The sequence below is a fragment of the Melopsittacus undulatus genome, chromosome 2 (assembly GCF_012275295.1).
Source record: "Melopsittacus undulatus isolate bMelUnd1 chromosome 2, bMelUnd1.mat.Z, whole genome shotgun sequence".
In the NCBI taxonomy this organism is placed as follows: Eukaryota; Metazoa; Chordata; class Aves; order Psittaciformes; family Psittaculidae; genus Melopsittacus; species Melopsittacus undulatus.
In genome coordinates this window covers 78,421,405-78,446,115 of record NC_047528.1, presented here as the reverse complement: position 1 = coordinate 78,446,115, position 24,711 = coordinate 78,421,405, and the positions used below count along the sequence as shown (strand labels likewise).

Below are 24,711 nucleotides of genomic sequence, written 5' to 3'. Positions count from 1 at the left end.
AATGCCAGCTGAGTCCTCATCCTCCCCTGGCTTTGTTCTTTTTGTCTGGGGCAGTAAGGCTGCCAGCACTCAGCGAAGTCTCAGCAGTGACTTGAAGGTGGAATTGCATACACTGAAAGCCTCATGCTGGTGTTCCTGAAGATTTGGAACCTCATAGCTAAAGAACAGGTAGAAAACTAGGCAGAAGTTGCAACAAGGACATTTTAGGCTCTTGATGGAAGACCAATAAGGACTAGATTCTCAGACAAGATCAAATAATTGCACAAACACCAGAGGGAAGAGTTCGTGTTCTGGATTTAAAAGGGCAAATATTCAGATCCACCACTAAATTATATAATATATTAAGTATTATATCTCGGTGCCAATACTGGGGCATCCACAAGCAGGAGCTGGACAGAATACACTTTGATGAACTGACCAGAAACATAGTTAAAACTACATATTTTTACGTAAAGTTATTAATATGAAGTATATTGGCATAGTACATGTACTAAAATGCGGGGGGGGGGGAAAGGTTAAAGGTTAGACATCTAACTGTAAAAGCTTTTTCTGTCTATGAGGATTTACTACATCTTGCTAGGATAGATTTTTTTGGTTTTGATAGTCAATGGGTGTTCTCCTGAAATAAATCCATTGGAAATACTATTAGCTTGAAGCACAGTAAAATCATCGTTTTAACTCTTGCTCCTAATCATAGCCAAGTCCACAAGAAGCCACACAAGCCAAAGTCCGTGTAGAACTTTGCTTCTTTTTTTAATTTTTTGCCAAATCACAGGGAAAATGTGCTTTTTACATCTGATATCTGATAGCAGCTGCTTTGTGGAATAACACACCATTTTGGCAATGCATCAGGTAGGGGCAGAGCAAGGTGGAGGTTTATTAGGTCATGTTACTAAGTCATCAATGTGCCTTTTTTTTTAATAGATATATAAACAGAAAACTGCAAATGAATTCTTTTGTTAAATGCTTGATATTCACCTTGCTCACCACAAACGACAGAAGAGAAACATCCTAAAGCTTTCTCCAAATCTTCAGTCATCACTGACTTAATGATGGAGGACAGGGTATGGTGAGAGATGAAGGGAATATTAAAAAGTTAATTGTATTGTCTGCGAAAAATAAGTAGGCATATTGTGGTAACAAAGGGCATTACATGTTTCTGTAAGCATTGTTTTCTTGCTTCTCTAAGTGTACCTTTTTTTACAACTTGGAGCAAATCCCAAAGCATCAGTATCTCTGTTGCAGTTTCTATTACATTAGACTTGAAATTAAGTCAGTGGAAGGACCCTGCAGAGGCATTCCTGTACATAATGTGCGGTGGGATAGGGCCAGTGCCACACTGTACAGACTGCCATCTCTGAAATGCTCATTCACCAAGCCTCTGTCTCCCTTGTGAGCCCTTTACCTGTAGATTATAACCTTGCTATATCATTATCCTTAGTTTCCTTTTTAATGACAGTTAATTGAGAATATGCTGACAAATTTGTGTTGTCATTTTTATTCAAGACTCCAGAGCAACACTTCCTGGCTAAAGTTGGTTTAGAAGCAAGGTGTGGTTTTGCCGTGTACAAGTACTTTGACATAGAGATTAAGTAAGAGTTTGATTGCAAGACCAGGGTGATGAGGCACCATCCCTGAATAGTGTTCAAGGCCAGGTTGGGTGGAGCTTTGAGCAGCCTGGTCTGGTGGAAGGTATACCCTGCCCATGGCAGGGGGGTTGGAACTAGATGGTCTTTAAGGTCTCTTCCAACCTAAACTGTTCTATGATTGGCCTATCTGCAAGCAGTTACTTTCCTTTGGAGGCCTTGATCTCTGCAGGCAGACTGTAAAGGAAGGCAGGGGTATACAAAGACTGCAGGTCTTCCCCAAAAATGCTGTCCTGTCACCCTCAGGTTACTTAAAATTAGAGATTTGCACTTGCTCTGTACTGGTGCTGTGAAAGTTTCTTTTTGGATGAAACGGGCTCTGGCAATAGAATAATGGCCTTCAGCAGTGTACTTCAGTAGCTTGAGGTGGGCAGCTTGACATCTCGAGGCTACTGCCATAGTGGGGAAAATGATCCTAACTTTCCTCTTCACTGAGAAGCAGAATTTCAACAAGGGGTCCTGGCTGCTGGTCTGATGGGCTGCAGGCTGTCTGGCCTGAGGGTGGAGGTACGTCAACTGCCCGCTGCTGAATAGTAGCTCCTGCACCCCTTGGTTTTAAATTACAGCAGAGGGCGGTACTGTGAAGGTTTGAGCGAGTGTTCATTGCTGTCAGCGGAGAAATAAATGGCAGTAAAGGGAGAGGTGGTGAACCTCAGGTGCAGGTCATCTCCGTGCCCATGTGGGGCTGTGCAAGACTGCAGTGCCTGTAGTCTTCCAGGAAAACTTGCTACCTGGATTGGGAAAAACATTTCTGTGCTCTCCCTTCACATTTGCTGCCTTCGTGTGCTCCAGCTGTCATTTAGGAGTGCAACACAGCAGTGAAAAACGTAAAACCACCAAAGTGCAAGTTCGCCATTCAGTGCTGTACGCCAGCAAAGCCAATTAACTTGATCAGGAAGTGGGGCTTAATGTGCATTTGGAGATTACAAGGTAGGAGGTGGGAGAAATGGATACTTACCACTTCCGTCTCCTTTGCTGATGCTAAAAATATCTGAATCTCTCAATGAAATGCTAATTTTCACTAAGCTCTGGTTATCTAATACCTAATAATAAATTACATACAGTATCAACAGATGCTGATGCATAAATGTGTATTGCAAGTCCAGAAACACTTAATGAGAAATTGGAGTGTGCTAGACCACACTGTAAGCACAAAGCTTTTGTTTCTAGTTAATTTTGGTGGCAAATTTGTTGGAAAGAAATTAAGTTTCTTTCATTCTGACATGTATGTACCTAAAATGAGATTGTTCTGGTTGAATTCACTGAGATGGTGAAAGAAATGTATGTGACCCTAAAACATTTCCCTAAAATAATTTGAGCAAAATAGCTGTGTCTTGAGGCTTGCTGTCTTACAGTGAGGCTTTTTCTTGCAAAGGCTGTAAGGTGCAGTGAACTAGTCAAACAGTGTTTACGGTATTTATAGATACTCTTTTTCCAGCAAATGCATTTTCCATTTATTATGATAGTATGTGAGTGGTAAGACCTCTTTTCAGACTTGAGTGGCATATGCAAGGGCTTCCCAATCTTAGCAAGACACTTTCATCTTTTCTGTTTTAACAAAGTAGTTCTACTGAAGACAGTGACACTTTGTGCAAGATAGTAAATGCACAAACCCTAAATACATACTGGGACAACTGCTAATTCAGGAAATACACAGTGAGTGAATGAAAAAAGAAAAAAAAATCTGTCATGGAAAAAAATTGTTTCATTTTGATTGTTTATAGCTTTGGGGTTTGGCGGTTTACTTGGTGTTTTAATACGTAATTCCCAGCTAGTGCTAGCAATTATTCCTTGGCGAGCCCTACTTCTATTAGTTTCATAGTGTTACTTGTGAGTTAGAAGCAATATTTGGTTTTGTTTATTCCTTTTTTTATCCATTCCATAATTTTAAGATTATTTGCTTCCTCAGGTAGCAGGTTTGAAAAGGATGGCTTTCCTTGGGCACAGCGGGTGTGCATAGAGTGAATTCTTATCAAGGTAGTGTCATGAATTCATTAATTCCTTTTGGGTTATGCTCTTCTGTTGTTCCACTTCTCCTCATGAATCTTGTGTAGTTAGGTATCTGAAGGGGGAAAAGCCTGTGTTATTTTTAGTTCATATTCTTCAGGGCTTATTTTGATAATACAGTTAAAGTTGTGACCAGATAAATAGTAAAAATCATAATTTTCCTACATCCTCAGTGCACCTTCAAATTCAATTGTCTGTCTTTTGCACTGAGAATTTCTACATTTACTGGGGAAAATAAAAATAGAGCAAATTGAGACAGGGGGACACCAACAAAAAACCCCAAAACAAACATCACAATCCCCAACCTTCCCAAAACCCTCTCAACCCCTGAAAAAAAAGTCTCAAGGCCACCCAAAAAGCCCTGCTTAAACTGTTTTGAATAAGCCCTCATAATCATTTGTAGTTAAGATTCTAATGTTGTACGATCTAATTTTTTAAAACAATTCTGGAAATTGCCAATAAATTTCAATTGTACTGGAGATGTGTAACTCAAATCAGTTGCAATTAGACATTCTGGAAAGAATTATAAATAAATTAGAATCTTCAGGCCTCTTCTTTCTTTCTTTACCATTTAAAAAAAAAATAATCTAATTTCAGAATTTTTAGTCAACTCTGTATTTGTGTTGAAATCTCCTGATGCTGAATTCTGCTTCTACTGACACTCTGCAAAAGAGAAAATTCTTGAGACTGGCCTGAGAGCAAGAGTGGCATGAGTATCTGATTGGGTTCCTACCTGCCAGGTTGCTTTGGAGCCAGCGGTAGAACTATGCCTACTTTGATCAGTGGCTACTAGAACAGCAGCTACTTTGCGCAGTCAAGAGCTGTTAACTAAGACTCTGGGCATAATGTTTCCATGTATGATAACTTAATTTTGTATTAAGATTTTGTATGAGGTTATTAATAGTTGCCCATTTAGCTTCTCTCTGAGGAATAATCCCATTGGTAATTGATAAAAAATAACATAATGTCTAATAAGCAAAAGGAAACTTTTTTTTGTCTCCTTTCTCCCTCCCTGTTGCAAATCAAGAGTATTGGAAAGTATTATTAGTGTAGAGAAAGGGAGTATAATATACTCCCTCAGCATAGGATGGAGAGGCAGGTCTGTTATCGTTGTTTACCATTTGTCTTTGCACAGGCTTTATTCTGCAGCATATGAAATCTGACATGTATGTCCACCATTCAATAGTTAACACAGCACATGTGTTTGCATATTTTATATCTACTTGAATAGAAGTTCTCCATGCATACGCATTCACATATATATGGAGTTTTCTTTCTGAATTATAGTAAGGTTGAAAGGATTAATTGATATCTGTATTGCCAAAGGTAGGAATAAAGAGTTTTTAAAGTAACTGCTGAACTTGGTAATTACATATTAAACTTTCTGTCTTCATAAACATGAGTGATGTAGGGTGTATTCTGAAGAAACTGAAGGTAAAATAAACCCAGAACTCTTGTTAAGTGACACCTGAATCTTTACCATTGACCTCCCTTTTTATGCAATTGTTGTAATTGTGTGCAGTAAGACGCAGACTGAAAGGGGAGAAAACTAATACCTACAGATTCCACATGAGCCTGGTATAGTTTGAAGAATACAGCTGTAAATGTTCATGTGTCTTAAATCTGGGAGGAAGATACTGGCAAGCTGTGGTGAAGTGTCTGGAGTCCTTTCTGCCTGAGACATTACAGAAGCATATGAATAAAATAGCAATGTAGAACACCCACTGACAGTGTGGCTGCTTTGTATGTGCTTACCATGTGGTGGGCTGTTTAATAGGGACCTGTTCAGTAAACTTAATTATTAATCTAGTATTATTACTTACGAAGTGTTTTCATGAAGTAAAAGCATTGTGCTAGGATCTTACTGGTTCTCCGAGTGATCTTGAGATGCCCTCTGCTGTGTCTGACCAATACTGGAGTCTCCATAGGACACTGTCAAGGTTGTGCACACTGTTCATACGTAAAGCATACAATCCTGTGGAGCTGATTAGGTGTCGTGAGCTTATGCAGAACTGAAAAGATATGCCTTTTATATTTCATCAAGTTATTCTTCCCCAGTGCAGTAATTAAGATTTTTTTTTGATAACATGTGCTCAGCAAGTCACCCTTATATACTTTATGTGTAATTTTGAAGCTACTTGGCCAGCATTTTAGAGTGACTTCACCTTTAAATTTAAATAAACATACCAGTAGGATATATTTTGCTACAGTAACATTTGTGTAAATATGGTGTAGGACATATTTTGCTATGGTAATCTTTGTGTAAATATGGTGTACAGTTCTTGATTCAAACAATTTGAAAATCCAGGGTGGGATCAGGAACTTAAGGCAGGTAACTAGTGACACCTGTGTCCTTGCTGCTTAGCCAGAGCATGCAGGTCCCTCACAGCTTCACTGTCCTATCTGCAGGGCGACCTCTCAGACAATTAGCCTGCAGTGTCTGAAAGGTCACTGTGTTTGGCACCTGAGTTTGCCTTTAATGACTTCATCTGTTTAACATCTTCATAACAATATAGCCATCCTGGTATTTTTCATTAGACATGATGGAAAACATTCCTTTTTCTTTCTTCTGCATTTGAAATCCAGCTTGGCAGTTGTAAAATTAAGTATCTGAAACTGGAAAAAACACAGTTCTTTGTGGGTTTTTTGTTTGTTTGGGGTTTTGTTTGTTTTCGGGTTTTTTGGGTTTTTTTTTGGGGGGGGGTAGTTTGTGGTGGTTTTTTTTTTCAGTGTAATAGAATAAACAGTTTTTTTTAATTAAAACTTTTAAACAGAGTTTAATTATCAGAAAAGAGAACAATCCTCTAAATCTTATGGAACATACCTCCAAAGCCCTTGTGCTGTTTCCGTATTGACTGTACCTGAAGGCCTCTCAGTGATGTATCATAATTAGTATTTAGAAAAGGTTCCTTTTGCCAGTAGAAAGTGTTATCCAGGTACAGTCACATGCAGTTTTTTTCCTTATTTCACCTCGGAGTATAGTCAGTAACTGAAAATCTGAACATAACATTTCTTCATTCAGTAGTACCTTGAGGGAGATAGTGGCAGATGGAGGAAAGTCCTTTATTGTCTTGAAGAACAGTCTCAAGGGAGAGCACACAGGTTTTTAGGGAGCAAAACTTTGTTTTTTATCAGTTGAGATATATATTATTTGAAACCACAGAGTTTGCCAGTAGAATGGTAGGTGTAAGTGCAGTGATATTTCAGGCTGAGCTGGTCTTCTGTATAGACCACTTTACCACATCCTTGCAATGGCACCCTTTGGCAGAACTTCATCCATACTTGGAACTTCCGCAACACAGCAATATCAGTGTGGATGACATACACTGTGACAAAGGTCTGAAACTTGCACAGTGTCATGTAGAGTAGATGAAGGTCTGAATATTTTGAACATGGGTCATGTAGTGATGTTTAAAGGTCTTTTCCAACGTGGTTGATTTTGTGATTCTGTGTAGGATGAACAAAGGTCTACATGTGTTGAACAATGTTCGTAGAGCTGGTCTCGCATCCCCAGCTGACTTTCCTTCTGTGTTATGATGCCTGCTGTAAAGGCCTTTGATATCTGCTATATATAAATACGTTCTGAAACTAAACACCATGGGATATTAAAGAGGATAGAAGTTTATGTAAGTCCAAGAACTAAGTAAAAAAAAATTGGAGGTCTGACCTAATGGCATTTACTTGTGTGCAAATGTCAGGAGAGGAGCTGGCTGGTCTTTCTGAAATGTGCTCTCAGCTTCCAGTAACCTGATTGTCCTGCTCAAGTACTTGTTTTCTCAGCCTGAGACAGGATATGGATTTCAGAAGACAGCTTGCCTTGTGTTTCATCAGTTCAGGACAACCTTCCTCTCTGGAGCCACCACCAAAAGACTTACACGAGCAATATTTAGAGCGAGTGTGTGTGGACATGTTCTGGCACTGTTTCATCAAACTGAAAAATTTTCCTTTGCTCATCAAAAAGCAGTGATTAACTTGTTAGTTTTTACTTCTGTGAATGTTTATTTCAAAGTAACATTGAAGTATTGACAAGTCCTGCAGTGTTAGATGGTGTATTTTTCTGACATTTTAACATCTTTTATGTTATGTTCTTTTTTGTTAAAAATGCTTGTTGTAACGAAGTCCTGGAGGAGTAGCTGGCCCTCTTCAGCCAAAAAGTGAGCCAAATACCAAGAAATTAGCCCAACAGTTAGATGTATATCTTGGAGAGTGGGGATTGCTTGGAAAAGGGGTTTTTGGGAAAGGCTGGGAGATTGACTAGAAGTGTAGCAGACGTAGCAGCAATGTGTGTGCATGTGTGCTTCATTACAGTAAAGTCTTTGATGTTGTTACTTGAGCAGTTTCCTTATTCTTCTGCAAGTCTGGGAGTAGAGGGTTATTAGCAACTTTTCTGCCAGCGTCTCTTTGTATTCATTTCTCTGGGTGGTAGAAGGCGCAACCAGTGTGTGTTTACAACCTGACTTCTAAACATGTTGTTTGCTGCTATGTGCCTTTCTAAGTGAAGGATCAGAGGCTTAGGTGTAAATACTAGGAAGGCTCAGGATAAAGCTGAGTGTACGGAGTATTAACCTGAGGTTACTTAGCACAGTGAAAGCTTTTTTTTGCTATAGGGTTTTCGATTTCAAACCTTGGTGTGCCCTCTGCTGGCAGTCCGTGTGGTGAAACAGAAATGGCGTTGGGTTATCTTCATGATTGTTACCTGTGCTTGCTGTTTGCAGTCTTCTATACCAAACAGTTTGAATTCCTGTCGTTAATCAAATTTCATACCATAGGTAGCTGCTATTCCCATTATTTTCAAAGTATATATTGTATGAAAATATTCAGTACATATACCAATTTTGGCCTTTAAAAAATCATCCCTAGGTATAGGTTATTACCCAGGGAATAGTTATTTGTCCTTCAAAGCTATATTCACTGATTTTTTGGCAGGTATGCTGATTTGTGAAGTCAAGTTAAGAAATGTTAGAATTGAGGATGCATGTGCTATTTTAATGCTCCCCTTGCTGCATGTATATGCATTTGATGCCTATACTTACTATATTGTGTACTATTTTCCTCCACAGAGTTTTTTGCACATTAGTGTTTTGCACATGTAATGAGCAACAATTCCATTATTTGTTGTTTCAGCTGTGACATAGACAAGTCTGGAGTGTGTTCTCAAAGACTGACTTCAGATTATAGTTCTGTCTACTTTCCAGTTTCAGAAAGAAATGAAGCAACAAGCACTAATCACTTTGAAGCTGGTTCACCTTGTAAGGAGGTTCACTGAATAAGTGAAAAGGCCTAAAAGGAAAAAATGCTTAATATATCCGCTAAAGGAGCAAAATAATGATTGTACAGACTGCTTCAATGATGATTTCGATGCATCCCAATTTCTGAAATATCTGGCATTACAGCCTTGCTTTTTTTTAATATTACCAGAGTGGTGTTGAGACATCCAAACTCTTGAAAAAGCTATCCAGAGTTGATGCACTATTTTTCAGGTTGGCTATGGCAGTTGTGAACAAGGCTGGAGCTTTTAGATCCCTGTCTGCCAGTTATGCTTACTAAGCAATCAAAGTAGAGATAAGTTTGCTGTAATTTTATTGACAAGCATAATGCGATATGATTTTTTGCCAGTAGGTTTCATAGATAGTTGCTGAAAGCAGGAGAGGAATGAGAGTTAAGGCAGGATTTTATGAACATAATCTGTAGACATGGACTGTCTTGCTGTTCCTATCTCCACCTTGGTTTCCATAATTCAGGTTCCACCTCTCCAGCTGAGTTATGTCCTTTGCCTCACAAAGCCTTAGCTCCTGTCTGCTTGCTAAGTAGCACTTACCCTGATCAAAGACTTTTGAGCCTCATGCTCTGCCAGCCAGGAAGGGTACAAGAAGCCAGGAGGAAGCAGAGACAGGACACCTGACCTGAACTAGCCAAAGGGGTATTCCAGCATGTCATACCCAGTATATAAACTCTTAGCCTTTTTCAAGGCTCCACTTACTCCCAAGCTCAGTCTTTTCTTCTTGAGCTCCAGTCTTGATTTTACCTCCTCTGTGGCTTCTAGCCTAAATTGTAGGTTTCATGCTGGTTTGACTTTCAAATCACTGAAAAACTTTCAATTGGAGCTGTAATGTAACAATGCTGACAACAGGATTCCCTTTCTTGGCTACTTAAAGCAGGCCCCTTCAAAGTAGCTGCAAACTGTCACCATGGTTGCTTTACTGAGCCACCTCCTCTCCTCCCTGTTTGTCAAGTCTTGACAATAAATGGCAGCCAAGCGAACAAACCAGTGGACTAGGATGGAAGTAGATGAGTCTTCAGTGTTAAATGGATAATGTATTTGACCCACAAGTTCTAGTTGTAATTAACCAGCTGGGAGCTACAATTGCAATTTTCCAGAGGCCTGATTGCCATCAGGTAGTTGCCATTTGTGTGTGCAGAGGCGGATTCGAAATGGTGTTCGAAGGTACTGCTTGGGGAAAAAAGCAAGCTGTTATTCTAATGGGGGACAGCTGAGACCTTCGTTTTTCACCAGTCACCAGAGAACATCAAGGCTGGTTTTTAGACTTCCTACAGAGCCATGCCTTTTTACAGAAAGGTGCTTTGTCATGCAGAACCCTAACTCCAACGCACAGGATGCCCTTGGAGAGGAAACTGCAAGTGTGACTTTTCAGGAAGACAGCCTGGGTTACAGTCTGAGTAACTCTTCAACATCCTATTTATCTGATAAAGTTAACAACTGTAGTTCTTAGAGCTGAAGAGAAGGGGACTTAATTATAATTCACTGACTTAGTAGGGACCCAAGTAATGATTGCAAAGCATGTAAACTGTGCTGTGAGATGTCCTGCCTGTTTGCACTGGAAACCTGTGAAGACCTCAGGAGATCCTGAAAACAAAGAGAGAAAGGAGAGCACTGGAGGCCCTGCCAGCTGTATTAAAAGGATACTATCCTCTAGCTGGTCTGTCAAGTCACTAGCTGGTGGCTGGTGAGCTCACATGGGTATTGCAGAAGGTCCATCTATGGTCCATCTGGCTGCTTATTACAGGGCACGCAGGCAGGTGACCCCAAGGCATCTCGTGTGTCACGCTCTGCCTCCCTGCCCACCCCTTTCTTAAACTGGGCTTTTTGGTGGCTCATGATATGCAAAGAACTGGGATGTCTGGATCCAGGTACAAAACATCCTTAGGCAACCTCCTCCCAAACAAGCAACCTGCTTTTAGATGTAAACTTGACAAGGAAACGAAATGCCTCTACCTGGAAAAGAGGGCAGGAGGGCTGCTGTCTCCCTAGCTTCATTCAGTTCTAATTGTTGGCTGTTGAAATGAGCTGGTGGTTTCCTGTGGACAAGGAAGCTATGGAGCTGTGTTAAGCCATAAATATGAAGACTGTGACTCCACATAGCATTAGACCATGAGAGCTGCATACTGCTTTTACTGCTTTCCTGAACTTTTTCCTTTTTTTTAGTAAAAAATTTTAAAATGAGGTTATTAACAAAGATTAATACATGTTAATTACATACTAACGTTTTTTTTTCCAAAGAAAGTTTTAAGATTTATAAAAGCACCGACAACATGGTTGTGTGCTCGGAGAAGAGGAGTCAGGTATTTACACTGAGGACCTCTGCTTGGAGTTCATCAGTAGGTAGGCAGGAAGGAAGGAGAACTGTGCTCAATATGTATCCAAATTCCAGCTTGTTAAGTGCAAAATAGTTTTTGTTGGAGTTGTTACATGCCATAGATACAGTTTATTTTTGGTGGACTTTTTGAGTTCTTTTGGATACTTCCTTAGTTTTATTAACGCTTTTTTAATCCTTTTTTTTTTTCCTCCTTTCTGACTTCAGCCTTTGATGGATTTCTGAAAACCGATGAAAGGCAAAGACTGGCAAAGGAGAGAAGAGAAGAAAGGGAGAAATACCTCGGTAAGATGGCAGGAGGTGTATGTATTATTTATGCATCTTTGTTAATAGGCCTAATTTACTAACATGACATTTTTTCTGTTCTGAATTTTAAGTGTTGTTTTAGTCTGTTGCTAGTCTTTATCACTTGCATTACTGCTTTTAAATTTCATGCAAGATATTGATTGTTAGGATTCTGATCTGTAAAAACACCAAATAAGCCCTGAATAATACTCAGGATGATATGTAGAATGATTTGGTGAAACAATCTATTAGGTTTTAGCCATGGTAGAAGACCATGGAGTAGTTCAGTATGGTATAAAGCAGGTAATTTTCTGTAGGTTTTTAAATTGTTAATATTTAAAGAAGACTAAAAAAAATTAATTAATTTTCTGTATAACATAAATGTTGATTTCAGAGGTTTTAAAATAGTCAGTTGTTGGGTTTTTTTTTTAATCTACTAATACCTCTAGGGAAATGTTGAGGAAATTGCAATGTATGTGTATGTGTGTATATATATATATATAAAATAGTTTTTTAATATATATATATATATAAGGGAGGGTGTGAGTGTACACAGTTAATTTCATATATATATATATGAGTGAAATTAACCATTCCACATTGTTTTGGACTTTTCATATATATGTATTTTAAAAATGTTGAACAGCTACCTTCACTTTTCCTCATGGTAATAACAAGAAAGGCCAGTAGCACTGTCTTTGATGTCACCTGACAGTACATTTCAGAAGGAACTGTTGGTGTTTTGTAAAATTCAAGCTAGGCATATATTTGGAGGAAATGCCAACTAAAAGCCAGCATGGACACCTGTGGAAAGAATCACAGCAAAATACTGTGTTTCTTACATAAATAACCAAACACACTGTTGACCATTCCTTGACAAAACATGAGGCTTGAGACCAGTGACAAGACATTTTTTTAGTACCTGTGGGCTTGGTAAGCAAGATTCCTTTTGGTAATTCATGTGAAAAACTGCTGGTGTTTAGTACTTCATCTCTTCAGAAGTTCTGTCTATGTGGGACACGCACCAGCCTGAGTTGTAGCTTACCTCTCTTCCAGGCATACTCAGTCTGGACCCTCTCTTCTGTACTCTTGATTAACCCTTCTTTGCTGGTTCCCAAGAAAATGACGTGATGAGTAAATTGGAAAGGATTTGAATAAAAAAAAAAAAAACAGAAGAAAACATGAGAGGGGAAGCTGAAAGCTGGAGAATCTGGGAGTGGTTGGCTCAGGGGATTTGGAAGGTGTTGGCTACCCTTCTCTGCAGGTATCATATTTGCCTTCCGGAAATTTTAGAGTTGCCACCATTTCTAGAAGCTCTGGGATTTTGGCACAGTTTGTGGCACAGAGTTTTAGAAATTCAGAAAAAAAGCAGAACAGATCTTTATGCAGCTAGCAGGTACTTTGCAGCAATATGGAATAACCTTTTCACCAAAGCCAAAATTCATTACTCAGTGGTTTAGTATTCCTAAATTAAGGAACAAGAATTGTATGTATATCCATGCAATGGTTTCCTTCTTTGTCCAGAATCACTTCCAGGTTTCACCTACTTACTCAGAAGGTAATCTTAGCACAAATCTCTGGGCTCCTCGCTTTATTTTTGGGTTTTATCAACTCCAGTATGCTGTTTTTACCTGCTCTACCTGATGTGGCTGGTAGTTGTTAACATTTAGCGACTGGTCACTTGTCTTCCACCATCTCTGATGTAAGTCTTTATATGATGACTAGTGTGATTCTTCATACCTACAAGTCCAGGCGTGCCTGCACCCCTGACACCCCTCTCATGCTGCCCTGTCCTGGGGCAGGGGGGAATAGGGAATTCTTATAAGACAAAAGTGAAAGACAATATAAACAACCGTATTTCTAACAATAATAAGGTAGAAGGTGTTCTATAAAGCAGGTTGGATGCAAGGAAGATGTATTTTAGGAGGATCCAGCAACTTTTGGAGAAGGATCTGGTGTTGGAGGCACTCTAGCTTTAAACTAAGGATTTTGAGGGTGGAGTGGGGCTAAGAGGGACTGAAGGTCACAGCTGTGGTTAAAGAACCCAAGGGCAGGAGCTGAGTGGAAAAAGGCTGATATGAGCAGAGGGAATTCAAATTGCTGGGCAAGACCCTAGGATGGGATGGAAAGACACTGAGAGAGAAGTAGAAGGAAGGAAGTTTGCTGTACAGGGAAACAGAAACTGAAGAAGCAAACTGAGACTGAATGGGTGTGCAGGATGAAGGACTAGCTCTTGTATAAACACTGTTAATTCTGGCATTCCCTTCGTAAGAACGTTCCCAAGTTCTTAGCCTGGCAACAGTAAGAATATTCCGCTTTTAATTCTGGCTGTACGTGTGACATTACAGGCTTTTGTGGTTTTAGGCATGCTTACTGAACTCCTCTTCCCTGCCTTTTAATGGAATACACTTGCATGAGAAGTGGATTTTTTTTTCTCTTGATTTGTCACGTTAACTACTTTTCCTGTGTAAACCTGAAGCAACAGTCTTGTATGTAATGCTACAGTCTGAATTTCTGTAACAACAATCTAGTGTCTCAAGAAGAAGATTATGACTCCACCAGTTGGAATAAACTGGGCAAACCCCCAATAACAGAAGTATTTTTTTTTCCTGCAAACAGGCAGAAGTGAGTAACTATGTAGCACCAAATTACAGACAGAGACAGAATGGTGCATTTTCAAAGCCTTGTAGAAAATTTAACATACATTGGTTTTGTGTGCTTATTTTGAAGGCAGTCCCATAAAGGGAAGCACAGTTCTAAAGAAATTCCAAGGGCTTTTGCTTCAACATGTTTAACTGGTTTGCTTTAGAACCTACTAGGAACGTGTGTTATGCTTGGAAAAAGAATTTGGCTTTAAGCTACAGACGGATTTGAAACATAACCAAAACCTAGTTGTTAATTATTCTGTACACTGTTTTTATATAGGTAAGGGACACGAACTCACCTTGTGTACCGAAGGCTTTTGTGTTTATTTACTGAGCAAATCACTTAGATTTACTAATCATTCCAGCACTTCTGTGCGCTATATTTTTGACCTTAGCGAACTAAAGCCATGTGTACTTGCATTTGTTATTTATACTGTTGTGTTACGTCATAAAATAATTTTAAAGCAGGAGAAAATTTGCATAAAGTGAGATGCACCTTTTTCTCTGCCTAAGCTGCTAGGGAACAGCAGATACTGGAGAAGGAGAGAAGAGCAAAACTTCAATATGAAAAGCAAATGGAGGAGCGATGGAAAAGATTGGAGGAGCAGAGGCAGAGGGAGGAGCAGAAGAGAGCAGCTGTTGAAGAAAAAAGGAGGCAAAAGCTTAAAGAGGAGGAGGTAAGGTCCATTGGGAGATGTATGGCAGAGCAACTCTATATGGTAGCATTAGACATGGCTGAATATTGACATGCATTAAATATTGATTTTCATTTATTTATTGGCCCAGAGGCATGTGGGCATTACTCTGGGAACCTCAGACACGTGTCACCCCAGCTATAAGTACTTTACTACTGCTTGTACATCACAAACACTTTCCAGAGGGGTTTTTTTGTCTCTTTATTTTTGTCTGATCTCACAGGATAGTCATGTATTTATGCTAACGTATCTGGGACTCTAACTGTCAGATGATAAAGCCACAGCTTTCCAGAAGGTAGTTTTTAAATATGAGTGTTTCCATAAAAGGGAAAGATTTTTCTTAGTGTTTTGTTTACTGTCCCTGAAACTGAAATAATGTTTATGAAAATGTGCTGTTCTGTTTTCCTTCAGTGACCTAAAATCAGAAATTTTTACTTCAAGCAATGAAGAATTTAGGCTTAAAATTCTAGTACAGAACAGAATTACACATACATCTTTTGAATCATCTTTGTTCCCTTCTTCTACTCTCCCTGCTGAGATCATTTAAGGCTCTTTTTTGCTCCAGTGAGTCCAATTTCTGATGCAGATCTCTGAATACAGTGTGTGTGTGTCTCTCCACATGATATTCTGTAGAAAATGCTAGCACTGCTACTGCAACTGATAAAGAATTAATGTTTCTTGGAAGAGGGCAGTGGTGTAAAGAGAAGAGCCAAAAGAAGATACTTCTCTAGTTTCTAGATAAAAAGCCTCTAGAAATTTGCAGTTCTTACTCTGTGTGTGCCCCTCCATCTTTTGACCAAAATATCTTTGCAAAAGATGTAAAACTCTTCTGCAAGAGATCAAAATAACCTACTGCTCTCCACTGAATTTTTTTTTAAATTGATTTTTCACTTTAACCTGATGAGATTATATCCTACCATTTGTCTTTCAGCTATAGCATACTGATTGTGGCTTCTGCATGATAGTTGAGAAAGCATTTTTAAATATTTTGTCATGTGGTTTGTTTCAAATTTTGGTCAGAAAAATGGCAAAACCAGAAACAAAGGGTAGATGTCTCCTTCTGTGGTAACATCAATGACCTATTGTGCTCCTTCCCCAGTATTTCCTGCTCTCATAACCTTTTGCAGCTAAGCAAGAGCAATCCGCTTTATCGGGGTTGTAAGGGAAATGGGAAGTACAAAAACACTGTCCTCAAAATTTGTCAGAGCAGGCAGGGAGGAGGAGCTGTAGGAAGAGTGAGCCAACTGTGTGCTTTCCCTGCCTACATGGTTTGCCTGTGCTGGAGAAGAGCAGGGTTGTCAGACATGAGAGGCTGTGCCAGGTTAGGCCCAAAGAGTCTGTTCAGTGAGGACCCCACCTCCTGTAGTGGCCTCTTGCACTTGCCCAGAGATGGATTTAAGGGTCTGAGCACACAGTTATGTTTCTCCCATGCATCAGCAAGCCTGCTATAGCTCCCCAAAACCCTGTATATGTGATGGGAGACTTCTCTAATGGTGAGAGAAGTGCTGCCTCCAAGTGTTTGGTCATAATATGAATACAACTGCTAGCTCTGCTTACTGAGCTGGTCCTTCAAGCTTAAAGGGTCCAAAGCAGTTCAAGCTGGGAACAAAGGAAGTCCTGGCCTGGTTTCTTTCCATTCCCTTCTCTCCTTCTCCTTCCCCCTCTAAGAACCTGAGAGAAGGTTATGTGAGCAGGAGGACAGGAGAGAATGCTTGTTTGTTTGGGGATGGATTAGACCTGTTGTGAAATAAAATCCAGGAGTCTCTGAAGGAGGGGAGGGTACACAGGGGAATAATCTGTGGAACAGGGGAAGATGAGGGAAGAAGGAAACTGGGAATAGGATACATCATCACCTCCTGGTTTCCCTTCTTCCTTCTGAGATTACTTGTCATTTCCTCATTTTGCAAATTCCACTTGAGTTCTGCTAACGGATCTGTCAAGTCCTTCACCCCCCTCTCATCCTCAGGTCTTCTGATGAGCCCCTCAAATCCTGTATGCATAGTAGCAGTGCAGGTCTGAGAAAGGATGGTGATGAAGTTGCAGCTCCCCAAGCATTGCAAGTTACTCACTGCTCATGAGTCATTCTGGACATTTGAGACCTTTACTGGAAGAGCTTTGAACCTATATTTCCCACACCTGAAGGTGGGGGTGGAGGGGTGGTGCCCTGGCCAGTAAGCCAGTAGTACACTTGCTTCCTGGAAAGATTGTTTTGATGCACATGCACTATTTGTTGCATTTGTAAAGAGTATGCACTTAAACACAAGAGTTAGAAACTCCCAAGATGTTATAGCATTAATTACTTACTATGATTCAAAAAGTAATTAACTTTGAATTATAATATATGGAACTAGTAATTGCTTTCCAAACCTATTTTGGCAGCTCATATACTGAGTGGAATTCAGTTGCGCAGAAATTTTGCTACAAACTGAGATTTCTGTGCAAGAGGCCTCTCAATTTACTGTGCAGTGGGTGTGAGGAGTTTAGTCCTCATTGCAACACTGGTCCTCTGCTCCCCCCACCATTACTTGCTGCTGCAGTTCCCCACATACCTTTATGTATGGTATATTCATTGTCTGATGTTATTTGCGCACATGCTTAGTACACAACTGTAATTGTAATTGGTTGAGAGCAGAAATTCTATTCAGAAGGGTAGTTAAATTTAAAATTCTATATTGCTTTTCGGTGTGTTCTTTAAATAGAACATAGCAGAACTGTTGTTGCTACATGGAAGAAGCAATGGGTATTAGCCAACAGTGAGCTACTTGCATACAGTGAATATCTACAGTGAAGAGGAAAGGATGTTTGTATTTAAGGTATAAGGTAGATTGGTTTATGATTGTTTGCACAAATTATTTTAAGTCATAGTACTTGTAAAATTAATTTTTTATTTGTTTTCACACCTGCATTGTATTTTACATAGGAAAAAGGAAAGTACTTCAGTCAAATTACTGATATATTCACTATTGGGTTTTTGGGTTGGGGGCTGGTTGGTTGTTGTTTCTTTGGTTTTAATTCAGACAGTCCAAATTTTTATTCTGTTGCTTAGTCTGAGGAAAACGTGGATGAGTAACTGTGGATTTTGGAAAGTAACGTATATTTTAGATACTAGCAGTAGATGGCTCTCTCTTTATGTTTTAGCTAATTTTTAATTTAACCTACGTGCAAATCTTGTACATTAAAGTTTTTTGCAGAAGCTTCCTATTTAGTGTGAAGGTTATTTGTTCTGTCTATAGCTGTCGAAGTCCCCAAATGAGGATCACATGCATAGTTTGCTATGCTTTTAAGAAAATACTTAATTTATAACATAGACAGGAAAGGTTTGCTGATGAAGGAATCCTTTGTCTTGTTCATTTTTCATCACTGACCTAGTTACTCATGTATGAGTTGTTTATGCTGTGCTTCCATGTGTCTTACTGTTTTCTTTGGCTTTTTAGTTTTGTGCTAACTTAAAATGTTTTTTAAATACCTATCCTTTCTTTGTGAAAGATGGCCTATGTATTGTTCTTTATTTCAGTCATATCTGCAGGGTTTAATGACGTTTAATAATTATGTCCTGTAGTGCTTTAATGAAAGGCTCTTTGCAAATGAAAATGGGTGATCCTCTCCACATCATGTAATTGAAGATTTCAACCTCAGATTGTAGGTAGCAAGGGCTTTCAGATGTGTATGAAAAATAGTTTAATTTCCTTAATCTATTTCATTGTGCATTTTATTCTTAAAACAGCACTTTTGCAGTAGGTGGTGTTAAATGTATTCTGTGGTTTGCAAACTACAGAATATTGCCAGTCCTTGCTGCAAGCAGCATTAGACAAACTCAACAACTTAAATGTAACTTGCCTGGATGGTTGAAACTTGACTGCTTTCATCTTGTCTTTTTTGATTAATGTATAACAATATTCATATAGATATGGAAAGAAAGATTCTGTATAAGTGTGTACTTTAATGAGAGAAAGGGGAGGGTGATTTTTCCTTTGAAAAAGAGTGTGGGTAGAAAGGTATACTTGGGCAAGATGCATAGCAGAAGAAAGTGATGAAGCAGTCTGCAGAGAAAAACTGGTGATGAAATAGTTGAGGTTTGGAAAGAGTTGATTACAGAAAACAGACTCGATCAGAATTACGTTAATGTTGGGAGGTGGAAATTTAGAAGCAAAAAGCCAGCACATGCAGGTTTTAAATGTGAAAATTACATCCTGAAGTAGTAAAAGAAGAAAGAAAGGCTGTAGCAAACTAAATCAGGGGGGAGTGACTCCAGATTCAGAGACTGGAAGATTGCTTTCTTGTCATACCCAAGGCATGGACAAGAGTGATAAGAGTGTTCAAAACTGTGGAGGTTTTCTGTGCTTTTTGCAGAAGAGGCTGTGCTTGTGCTTTGTACTCCTTCATGCGTTTGCTCTGTAGGAGAAAAAAGAGGGTGAAAGAGGCAGAGTGCGCATTTGTGTGCCTGGATACTGATGGCACTGACCAGACAGAAGGGGGTGGGGGAAAAGGGGGAGTGAGGGTGGGTGAACAGCTGTCTTCTTTCAAGTGGTCTTTAAATTATGTTACCTGCTAGAATGTGAGCTAAAGACATAGAAGGGAGACAAAACTAAAGTGAGAGTTCACAGCACATTGATCGAAAGGTTTTCTTTCTGGAGATGGCAGCAGAAATCGTGGGAGCAGGTTGGGTCACCTGGCTCAAAAGTAACAGGGACAGGAGAGCCGAGAATGATAGAAAGGGTATTCAAGAATTGCTTTTTTTATGCTTTCTATAGAGGGTAGTATAATGGAATGCTTTGTGGTACAAGTTATTTGTAGTAAAATTAAGAGAAGAGAGCTTCAAGACAAAAGGTAGCGGCTTGCTGTTGAAGTGGATGGATAAATGGTAGTAGGGTTGGATGAGGTAGAAAAAATGAGGCCCGAAACAAATTACTGGAAATCACGGAGGTAGAAGAGGTTCTTCAAAGATGTTGAAGAGACAAAAATATATTGCAGATAATCAGAAGATGATGAGAGGGCATCTGCTGCTGTAGAAAGCCATTGACCACAGCCAGAGCCCCAGGAAGTTTACAGGTACATGCATAAATATTCCAGCCATGGTAGTTACTGGGGGTGCCTGATGTTAGGATCTGATTTGCTGAAGTTGCTCAATCAGAGACAGCAGGTTCAACATCAGTACAGAGACTGAATGAAACATGCTTGAACAAAGACTGAAATTTTGAGGTAAAACATCTTGGGGAAGGAGAATAGTAAACCTAGACCGAAGTCATGAATTGATGAGAGAAAGTAATCTGGCCAAGAGATGCAGGAGAGGTTTTCTATGCAGTTGATCTGAGCTACCAAAAGATATTGGAGACAGAGCAGGGGATTGATAAAAATTGAAGTGTATATGAAGTCACAACAGCTTGAAGTAGATAGAGTGGGAGTTTTATACTAGACCAGAAGGGTGTAGCAAAGGTAGTAAGTAATAGGGTTAAAAATACTAATAGGATTGAAGGGTTAAAAACCACTGGGGCAGTAGTTGAAGGCAGCGAGAATAGACTCATCTTTAATGGTAGGGGTAGGGCTGCTGAAGTGTGAAGGTGAAGAGGTTGCTAGATGTGAATGAAGTGCTGAGAGAAGGAAAGGAATAGGCTGGTAAGTGGTGGAGCGGTGAGTAGGGGAGAACCAGGTTTTATCAGCTTGAAAGAAGGAAAAGGTGCAGAGATCAGCACCACAGCAAAAAAAAAGCAAAACCAAAAAACCAACAAAAAACACTGAGAAACCAGCTGAAGAAGGAAGCAGGAACAAAACTTGCATGGAGGTCTTTGAGTGAGAGTTAGGAGGTGGTGGAGAAGGGAATAAGGCAACTGTGTAGCTGTAAGTTAAAGGTAGTTAAAAGCAGGATTTGGGGAGGGAAAGAAATCGTCTTCTTCACCATCTGAAAGTCCTACCTCATCAAGACATGGAGAAGAACATGGTTGTGGAGCAGGAAAAAAGTAAATATTGGAACAACACAATCTGGGCATGTACGAATAAATGCACTAGGGGAGAATAAAATAAATCAGAAGCTCTTGCATGCCTTGACTGTAAAGAATGTAGTGGAAGAAAGGAGACTTTTTGTAAAAATAAATAAATAAATTAGGCATCCTTGCAAAGTAACCTACTTTGGGTTTGAAGTGATCATTTATCTGTGTGGCTAGGAGGAGCCACTGGCATTGCAGCAATTTAGCTGTGCTCAGGAAGGGATGGGGAAAAAATCCTGAGGTCTGCATAGACAAGAAGGAGTTAATGCTTGTCGAGCATTATTCTTATACAAATTAAGTCCGGAGCACAGCAGCAGCCTCACCAGCAGGAGCAGATGCTAGGCAGTGATGCAACCTGTGTTATTTACTTAGGCCTCTGTAGTGACCTCAGTGGCTTGCAGACAAAGGATACACGTATCTGGAGGTAGGTAGCATGCTGGTACCTTCTTTATTCAGTCCTTTTTCTTACATTGCAAGCAAGTTTCTGTAATCATCATGTGTGGAGCAACAGGGGAACTGTGTATTTTGAGTATGGTTTCAGGCAGAGGAAAAAAAAGCCCCAGAAGAACTGATTCAGATTTGGTTTCTGGTTTTGCACCAATATAACCAGGAACGTTTAGAAGCCATGATGCGTCGATCCCTTGAACGCAGCCAGCAACTGGAACAGAAGCAGAAGCGATGGTCGTGGGGAGGAGCACTGGCTGCAGGCTCAGGAGGGAGAGATGGTAAGTGAAACAGGCTGCCTGCATTGCAGATCTCAAAGTGCAAAATGCATGAGCTTGTGGAGATAGTAAGGATGGTGCATTTTATAGTTAGGGTGGTATTGTAGGGGCTACCGCCCTGGGGCGTGAAAAAATGCTTTGTAATCGCTTGTAAATGTTTCCTCTCCCTAATACTTTCTGCGGGGAAAAAGGCAACTCCTAACTTTAGGAATGCTGCTCATTTTGTTAGAGTAACTAGAATCTGTTTGGAGGATGCTAAATGCTACAATTAAAATTTATGCTCTCTCCTTATTCTCTTCTCCCGCATTGTCTTCCCACGTACCCAGTTAGCAAATATTATATTCAGCAGAGGACTGAGTATTGACTGAGCCTTGCAAAAGATGATCTTCTTTTTGTTTGGTACTTCTAAAAGCTTGACAGGAAATTCTGGATGACTGTGCAGCATGTGCAATTTAAAATAGTTTAGTGTGTTTCCCCCCACATACTTTTTGTTGCTGCTCTTCTTGATTTGGCTTCCAAACAAATTCTTTTTACTACATAATCAGTCATGTACTGCTTTTATAGTTCAAAAAGATGCACTTTTTTGTTTAAATCATATAGTTTATTAAAATTTGTCAGGTTTGAATAAACTGATGTTATGGGGAAAAAATTTACATGCTTAGGTAAGGATGAAATATGACATATATTTAAATTGTGTGTAAATATACTTAAATGGCAAACTCAATTTCACATGATAGTTTTCACAGTATGCCATCAAAAAAAAGCCAGGAAATTATATGTGGTAATAAAACAAATCTTTTATACTTTGAGAAGGAAACCAGTTTGTCTTTGTGATGCAGTTTGTGCTAAATTCCAGCTCCCCAATTTATTCAATAATTTCTTTCACCTCTTTTTGCTCTGATTTCTCTGCTGTGTAGGTGAATCAGAAAATACCCCACCCCCTGTTCTAGGTTTAGCTGCCAACACCCTTCCTCCAGACCCTGTGACCTCTACTGCTCCTGCTGATTCCCTCAATGGTATTTCAGAGAATCTCAATACCATCATGTCTTGTTTATAACTGTTCTAATCACTGTAATCCATCCACTGATCTTGTCCTTCCTAACCACTGTTTTCTTATTATTTCAGTCGGCTACTCTACGGCATTACCCTTACTGTTGTAGACCAAATGTCTTTTTAATTTCCTTTTAATTTTGCCATGGTGGAGCAGTGCATGCCTCACATTCCAACACTGTAGAGGCATTTCATGGTTTTCTCACTATCTGTGAACTTCTACTGCTCAGATTTTCATTCCTGTTAATTCTGTGGGTGCTTTGTGTTTGTGTGTGTGTATAAATATAATTACACATCTATTTGACAGTTCTAATGGACATGCACAGGTGCAGGTGCTGTTGAAAAAAAAAATTCAGTTGCACAGTAAGAGAAAATGTTTTGTCACAACATTCTTCCACCTCAAGGGCTGTTTTTCTGCAATATGTTAAGAGCAAGCAAGTTTGATTTAAACAGCCATGTTTTCAGTCTCCTTGAAGCAGATTTTGACGAAGCTGGTATTTATAACAAAGTCAAGTAATTGACTTTGTTTAAGCAATCGTGATGGTTTTTCTTCTTTTATATTGTTCAGTTGTTTGATTTAATTTGGTTGTGGGGTTTTTTTGTTTTGTTTTGGCTTTTTAATTAATTCTCAGAAAAAGACTTAGAGGTAGATGAGTCCTCCAAAATGAAGAATGGCTTGCATATGGGATTTCTGATTTTGATTGCAGATGTACTTAGCTGTGCTTTTAAGAACTAGGTTCCATCTCTCCCCGCCAAAGGAGGAGTGAGGTTTGACTATTAGTCCTGCAGGATGCATAGTAAATGTTGTTCTGCCCATGATCTCTCAGAACTATTATATCTGTGCAAACAGATTCAAATTTTTATATTAATTGTGCTCATGTAGAAAGAGATCTGGGTGTGCAACTGATGTTTTGCAGCACACAAGCATTACACCAGCTTTTTTGAAAAAGCAGTATTAGAGAATTGTTTACTGTATGAGGGGAAGGCAAATCTTGCAGACCCCACTGAGCCAGCGTTTCAATGAATGTAATAGGCAATGCAGTAACTTAGGCACTGCAGAATTAGGTCCACATGTATGTGTCTAGCTGAAAATATTTTTGTTTTTGAAAGAAGATTCAAATTTAAAGGACACAGCATCCCTTTTAGCTTCTGAGTATCATGCAGTGATCATCATATATTAGTACACTGTAGTAATACTTGAATTACATTTGTCTGTTGTTCAGTTGAACATTAGCAGTCAAATGCTAAGGTAGGAAATAAGTATTGTGCTCAAACAGAATTTGTCAAAAAGTTAAAGCCCTTGGGGTAGTACCAGCACGAAAAGATAAAGCCAAATGGCTGGTGCCACATTGGTCATTAAAACAGTGGTTTCTAACTGTGCAAATACGTGAATGTTGGTTATCTCAGTTTTGTATTGGAGTAATACCTGAGGTACATCCCAGCTCTTCTAGACTGAAGTAGAGGGGAAGGGGAATGGAGACAAGGAGTTCAGATTTGTCATGTGTGCAGTTTATTTTCTTTAAGTAACTTTCTGCTTGTGCTGGTATTTAATATCTTGTATCAGAAGGGCTTCACTAGTTTGGCTTCAGTGCATAGTTATTTGCTTGTGGCAGTATAAAAGATGAGCTGTTGTAAAACTGGAATGTGAAATTCACAAGCAGAAAAGTTGCATCCCAACCTACATTTTATAAAATGCTGATCCTCCAGCAATCAGAAAGAGCTTATCTCATGTTTCATTCAGTGCTATGATCAGGGGCAAGGGCCATAAGTACAAAAGTGAGGTTAATTTGGAGCATTTATCAATACTGTGATGTGAATACAAATATCTTCAATGCGTCTCTCTGCAGCATGTGACAAACTTTCAGCTTCTACAATGAATCTGCCAAAGCAAATGGAATCGCCAATCAGTAAGCGCCTCTCCTCCTCCACAGCGGCCATAACACATTCCCCTGACAGAGGCAAGTGAATATGCTGGTCTCCTACCAGCATAAACTCTCCTTCTGCTTAAAGCACTTCTTACTGTCCATATAGCTATGTAACTCACTTATGTCTGAATATTTGAGGGGT

General features: G+C 39.4%; 1 protein-coding gene across 4 annotated transcripts in view; it reads left to right on the top strand.

Annotated features, from left to right (window-relative positions):
• MAP7D2 (MAP7 domain containing 2) overlaps positions 1–24,711 on the top strand; it is a 75,793-nt gene that overhangs the window by 29,323 nt on the left and 21,759 nt on the right. For 2 of the 4 annotated variants that reach the window (XM_031051001.2, XM_031051000.2), the window contains exons 1-5: positions 11,073–11,274; positions 11,474–11,551; positions 14,710–14,873; positions 21,483–21,597; positions 24,492–24,602. In XM_031051001.2, coding sequence (XP_030906861.1) covers positions 11,205–11,274; positions 11,474–11,551; positions 14,710–14,873; positions 21,483–21,597; positions 24,492–24,602 — 538 coding nt within the window. In that variant the 5' untranslated portion in view covers positions 11,073–11,204. Of the gene's footprint in view, positions 1–11,072; positions 11,275–11,473; positions 11,552–14,709; positions 14,874–21,482; positions 21,598–24,491; positions 24,603–24,711 lie in introns of those variants that run through there. The other 2 variants (XM_031051003.2, XM_031051002.2) reach the window with 2 other exon arrangements.